At 39.6% G+C, this 6,758-nt stretch overlaps 1 protein-coding gene across 1 annotated transcript; it reads right to left on the bottom strand.

Moving 5' to 3' along the window:
* Positions 1 to 852: 852 nt before the first annotated feature.
* LOC107043860 (membrane alanyl aminopeptidase-like) lies at positions 853 to 2,563 on the bottom strand. Its single transcript, XM_029126526.1, is given in 6 exon segments — positions 853 to 1,037; positions 1,141 to 1,222; positions 1,309 to 1,453; positions 1,505 to 1,709; positions 1,817 to 2,245; positions 2,508 to 2,563. Coding segments are annotated over 6 exon segments (966 nt in total). The 3' UTR covers positions 853 to 988.
* Positions 2,564 to 6,758: the final 4,195 nt, after the last annotated feature.

The following is a 6,758-nucleotide window of genomic DNA, read 5'->3' on the forward strand; positions in this document are numbered from 1 at the left end:
GCTGCAGAAATAGTGACTGGGAAAAGGGGAAAATAACTCGTACTCACAGGTCCTCTCGATGCTGGGGAACTGTCCGGAGTAATTAACACCTGGGCCTTCTCGGGGTCCTCTCCAGGGGATGCTGAGCCTCCTCTCCACCTCAGGGTCTCCTGGTTGATCTCTCCGATGTGGGATGAGGTCCAAGATCCTCCAACAATCCTCTTTACACTGTTATTCTCTGTAGTTCTCTGAGCACAATTGATACGACGCGTCAACTGGGGCAGTCGTGAGACGAGTGGCTTTCCTTCCCGTCAACGTCTTCTTCGCAGGGAGGCAGATCGAAGTGGGCCAGGAGCGGAATCGTCATCCGCTTTTCGGGTGCCTGAGGTGAAGGGGGCGTTCTTCGGGGTTTCTTCCTGGGGTGCCGGTGTTCCACTTTTCGTCTAGGGCCGGAACTGTTCTCCATCCTGGGGTCTCATCGTTGCTGGTCGAGGGGGACGGAAGGGTGAGGTGGGGAGGGAACTAGAGTAGCCGTGGGGGGAAAGATAAGGTAGCCAGCGGTGGCCAAATATATAGTATTAGGGAGCAGTGTAGTTGGGGGAGATAAAAAGTATAAAAATAATGAAAAATAAAAAGGTTGCCTCGTCACACCACGTAAATAATGCAAATTTTTCATGTCCATCCTACCAAAGTGCTGTTTGTTGAAAATGATCCATTCACTTTCATTGAAAATTCCTTTGATTTCTGTAGGTGACTCGGTTTTGTTTATCCAGTTTGTGACTGTTGTGTTATCGAAGTCTTTTGTTCCTTGTGTGGCGTAATTGATCGGAACGTAGTAGGTTTCGGTCTGAGCTGGATCGGGTTTGAGCAGGAAACGTTCTTAAGTGATGGACACTGTATTCTTTTCGTAATCTCTTATGATGTTAACCACTGGGAAAGCGGGTGTATTTACCCAATTATTCAAAATATCTGTTGGTTCTACATTTAATCCCGTTACTTCTGGAAATTCTTAGATGTGTTCCTCAAATAGATCATCGGGAGTCACTGCTAGAAACTTCCTGTGAATCAACCCTCACATCGTTATTCATTCAAAAGAAAGCTGAAAGGTAAAAATGAGTGGATCACCATAGCTCCTCCATCGGAGAGCTGAAGAAAACTCACATTTTATCCAAATATCTCCTCATAGCAGTCTGAAATTTGTCTTCTCCAAGAACATGATTAATCATACGGATGATAGAACTACCTAAAATCATAATTGAAGAAAAATGAAATGATGATGGAGATCATCATTTTTGTTGAAAATAGTTTCACTAATGAAATTTTACCAACCTTTCCTATATGTTATATGGCTAAATTTAGCTGATATATTACTGTAGTTTTATATATCATGATTCATCAATACAGCTTCACTGATACTATCAGTTGAGAAAGCTTGATATTGGAGGATATCTATTAACTGTTCTTCCTTCAATCTCTATTCAGGCCAAAGCTGAGTGGATCGAAGAAAATTGAGAATTTTTAGAACTAAAATATCATTCGGAAAGTATGTCGAGATCATTACCTTATCCGTCAATGCGTATTGGAAATATGCCACAAAACCTTCGTTCAACTATACGGATTGCCACCACTTTGGACTGACTAAATTACCGAACCATTGATGAACTATTTCATGCAAAAACTGATGGGTTTGCCTTGCTAGAAGTTCATCTTTCAAAGGAAGTTGCTCCCTGCTGGAAATGATTTATAATCAATTTTTATAAATTTATTTCATCTATGCTTGTCTTTTCTAAATTACGCCATAGAGATGAGCCCCCAGTTTTCCATCGCGGGGTAATACGTTTCTGAGGGCAGCGAGATAACCATTTCCATTTTTTTCATACCATGGGATGCGTAAGATATTCCAGTATATGTTTCCATTTCTTTCAATATTTTTTCGACAATGTTCAAAAAATATCCACCACGCAGAAGAATATCTGATGTTGCCCATACTTTGAAAAATCCTGTTTCATCAGATAATGATGTATGATTTGTGACAACGAAACCAACTAAATAAGTAGACATCTTTGGCATAGTCTCGAAAGTTGTTATAAATTGAGTTGAATCAGTCTCATCGCTCATTGAAGACTTGGCAGGCATATTTGAAATAGCGTGGAGATCACGCTGATGTTTGATGGAAATATCAAACGTCGCTTTGAGGTGAGGTTCGTCCCACCAAGGCATTGCACGACGAGCGAAGATAGGCTCGAAATATATTGCAGCCATCCATCTAAAGCATGAAAAATTTAATAAATTGAGTCATGACAATGATTTTTAGAAACTCTTCGGAATTTCATTAATTACTACGATTCCACCTCAAACGCCGTTTCATATGAAAAACGATAAAAGTTTTTCCAATCCTGATGAAACTATGGACTAATTTCCCTGATGAAATTATGGACTAGTTTTTGACCAAATTTGGACGTCATTTTAGGACGTCCATTTTGGTCTAGTTGATGGTCCAAATGTGTCATTTTAGGACTTTCAAGGACTCGAATTCTTGATTGTTCTTCAAGTCCAGAGGACGTCCTCTTAATAATTCCCACATCTAGCAGGGGTCTAAAGGACGTCCAACCGAATGTGAGGGAGAAAAAATAGGGGTCAAAAGGACGTCCAGCGGGGATCGAAAGGAGACTAATAGGGGTCCTCAAGAGGTCCAATGTACTTTAATGAATGTCCATTGGACGTCCAGAGAAGTCTTATCGATCGGTCCACAGGACGTCGTTTTAGAAAACGAATTCAAGTCCAAAAGATGTCTTATTACATTGAGTGGGCGTCAGTTGGACGTCCAATGATGTTCCATAAATGAGTCTTCAGGAGGTCCAACAGCGTTCTGTGGATCTCTCATTCGAGACCAGAAAACGTCCGATATGATCAAGTGAACGTCCGTTTGACGCCCAATGAAGTCTCATAAATGGGTCCCCAGGGGGTCCAACCGCGTCAAGCTGATCTTCGATTGACGTCCACGAGACGTCTGATATAATCGAGGGTACATTCGCTGGACGTTTTGTCAAATCTCATAAATGGGTCTTCAGGACGTCTAACACCGTCCCGTTGATCTCCGATGGACGTCCACAACACGTCCGATATAACCCAGTGAACGTCAGTTGGACGTGCCGTGAACTCTCATAAATGAGTCTTCAGGAGGTCCAACTGCGTCCTGTTGATCTCCCATTCAAGTCCAGAAAACGTCCTCTGTGATCAACTGAAGGTCCGCTGGACGTCTATTCAAGTCTCATAAATAGGTCTCCAAAAGGTCCAACCGGGTCAGTCTGATTTCCGATGGAGGTCCACAAGACGTCGGATATAATCGAGTAAAAGTCCGCTGGATGTTTGGTAACATCTCATAAATGAGTCTTCAGAAGGTCCAACAGCATCATGTTGATCTCCCTTCAAGTCCGAAAAACGTCCTTTGTGATCAAGTGAACGTTCGCTGGACGTCCACTCCAGTCTTATAGATGGGTCTCTAGGAGGTCCAACCGTCAAGCTGATCTTCCATGGAGGTCCACAAGACGTCCAATATAATCGAATCACAGTCCGCTGGCCGTTTGTTAACGTCTCATAAATTAGTCTTCAGAAGGTCCAACAGCGTCCCGTTGATTCCCAATTGACGTCCACGAGATGTCCAATATAACATGTATGAGAAAAATGTATTAGAGAATTCTAGAGAATTCTCTAGTAAATTCTATTGGATTTCTATTTCATTTTCTATGAGTTTTGTGCCCGTTTCTATTGACATGTTCGGTAGAAAATATTCTATAGAAAAAGTCAATGGAAATCGATTTGTAAGTTCTTTCATTTGATTTTCTCGAAGGGAAGAAAATAAAAATTGAATGAAAGAAACTTGGAAAATTTGATCCGAGAAAATTTTACAGAAAATATCCCAATAGAATAAGTTTTATAGAGAAATGAAATTCTATTGACTTTTTTTATATAAAAAAAAAATTCTCTTCGTATACCCTTTCGGGTTTTTACGATTTGTTCCCATCCCACCCCCCAACCCGCTGCACCGCATTTACCGAAGGACTAAGGAAAACCTCACTTTGAGGGAAAAACCTGCCTAGGTACAGTCGTCCCTTTGACGAGACTACCGCTCGGCAGTGAGACTGTGAGATTAGAGCGCTACAAATTTTGACCGCCGTCGCCGGGAATCGAACCCGGATCACTGGCATGCTAGTCTAGCACTCTAACCGCACGGCCACTGCCGTCGGTGACTTTTTCTAGATAATATTTTCTATTGAAAATGTCAATAGAAACGGCAAGAAACTAATAGAAAATTCAATAGAAATCCAATAGTATTTTCTAAAAAACTCTAGGATATCTTATTGAATTTTTTCGTGAGTGAATTTAATGCACGTCCACTGCACATCGACTCAAATCTCATGAATGGGTCTTCAGAACGTCCACCAGCGTCCCATTGATCTCCAATTGACGTCCACGAGACGTCCGACATAATCAACTAAACGTCAGTTGGACATTCCCTCAAGTCTTATAAATGGGTCTCCAGGAGATCCAACAGCCTCGACCAACAGAGACCAACAGTCTCGACGTAGTGCGATCTACCAGGCGTCCAATAGTGTCTCTTCAGACTCCGAATCAAGTCCACTGGATAATTGATCTCATTTTCAGTTTTCAACTATGAGCACTGGTTTTATTATTCCATCAGGTAATCATTTTACATTCAAACTTTTACTTCAAATATTAAGTACTCAGACAGGATGATTAGTCATTGAAACATCTTGATAATATAGTGAAAATTAATATGAAAATATGCTGAGATCAATAGAAACATAAATTAACTGAGAACGTCAGCACATTGGCTGGAGAAACCTAACACATTTGCTGGACAGTTTCATTAAATTTCCAGACATTTTCTATTGGAAATTTTGAAAGGTTCTTGCAGTTTCTATATGAAAAATCTGCAGCTGTTTTGAACAATTATAACGAAAGATATCGTCGTCGTAGGGCCAAAACGGTGTAAAATCTATGCTTATACACACCACTTACGCCCCTTTGGCTCTACGACAACGAAATGTTTTATAAAAATATATTTTGTCAAAAAACCGGATCTAATTTTCTTATGACATTAATTCCATGGAAATATTTTTTGTTGGAATTCTCCAACCGACGATATTCCTACCATTTTTTTTATTTTTTGAATGAGAGTAGAAAATGGAGTTGGAAAAACTCAGAGAAGTTCTGTGGAGGAACTTTTTCAATGTATCTCTGAATAAAAAGTTGCATGACAGGATCGGTGCCATCGATTCATTCCATGAACGTTTCCATTGACACTTTTAAATGAAAAAAAAAAACTCATAAAAATTGCGGATGCGCTAAATAACATTAGTGAAAAACTGATGAAGGTCTCGAGACCCTAAGAGACCCTCGAGACCGCAGTCTTTCGTAGAAACTCAATAAAAATTCAGCACAATGCGCTAGCTTTTTCCACGAAATCTAGTGCGTCCACTGAAACCTAAAAAACATGAACAAAAAAAAGAAAAACACCGAACTCTAACATAATGTTCTACATCATTTGAACGCTGCTGAAAAAAATATTCAGTCCTCATCGTCTTCTTCATCCGTTCCACTTTTTTCACTGACACGAGTAACTGAGGAATTCTGTTCCCCGTCTTCCTCTAGCTCGTCAGTATCCTTCTCCTTTTCATCGTTGTCAATTTCTTGAGTTCCCTCTTCTCTTTCTTCCACATCCTGAGCTCCATTTAAAGATGTGAAGGTACTGGGTTCAGCGTCATTCTTTTCGGTAATCTCCATTGCCTGAGTATCTTCAACTTCAGCATTCTTCTTTGATAGTCCTTTCTTACTTACTTTTCCACCTTTCTTTTCTCCATTTGACTCTTTCTTCTGTATTTTTTCGGATTCTGACTTCCGTGCTAAATTACGCAATTGATATGTAACACGTTTCAACGTCTCACCGAGTTGACGGTCTTGGACCCAAAGCTGCTGCTCGCCCTCCCATTGTAAAGAATTTAAGATGTTCACCATGGCTTCTCTGTGGACTTTTGAAATTAGGAACTTATGTCCTTCTTTCTTAAGGGCATACTGAGAAGCATCAGCACCGTAGAAAAGATGCATCAGTGCTGTCACTTTTTTACTTAACCCCCTTTCTTTAGCTAAAGCCTGGAGATCTGTCCTACGTACGAAGAGCTTTTGTCCACAATATACCTATAAAGAACCAATTTTAAAATTAATGTTTCATACAAAATTTGACAGTAGAATTATCGCTCCTGACGAATTACAAATTTTTTTTTTTTTCGTTCAATTACGAATGGAGCGAATAATGAAACAAACAATACCTATACTGATTCTTCGTCAGTCCAACCAGCGATTTTTTTCGAGGTCTTCAAAAACCGGGAGGAATCGAAAATTTTTGTTATGTATGAAAAATTTAATAGAAAAGCTTTTTCACAATATTTTCATTTATTTCTCACAATAAAACCCAACAAAAAACTCAGAAAATCCATGCCCAAGAATACTTATAGATAAAAAAAAGTCTATTGATTTTTCCATTGAATATCTTCCATAGAAATGATGCAAAAAAGAAATAAAATTTTTCAATAGAATTCCAACGAAATTCCAATTAAAATTCAATGGAATTTCTTTGAGAAAGCGTTAGGTTTTTCTACTAAATTTTGTCACACGTGCTCTGATCCTTAAAATCAAAGATTTAGCCAAAATGTTAGTATTGATGACAAAGTCAGAAATCACCAGCAATGGTTTTCTTT

This window comes from Diachasma alloeum, unplaced genomic scaffold, assembly GCF_001412515.2.
Source record: "Diachasma alloeum isolate Michigan unplaced genomic scaffold, Dall2.0 Dall_scaffold_00646, whole genome shotgun sequence".
In the NCBI taxonomy this organism is placed as follows: Eukaryota; Metazoa; Arthropoda; class Insecta; order Hymenoptera; family Braconidae; genus Diachasma; species Diachasma alloeum.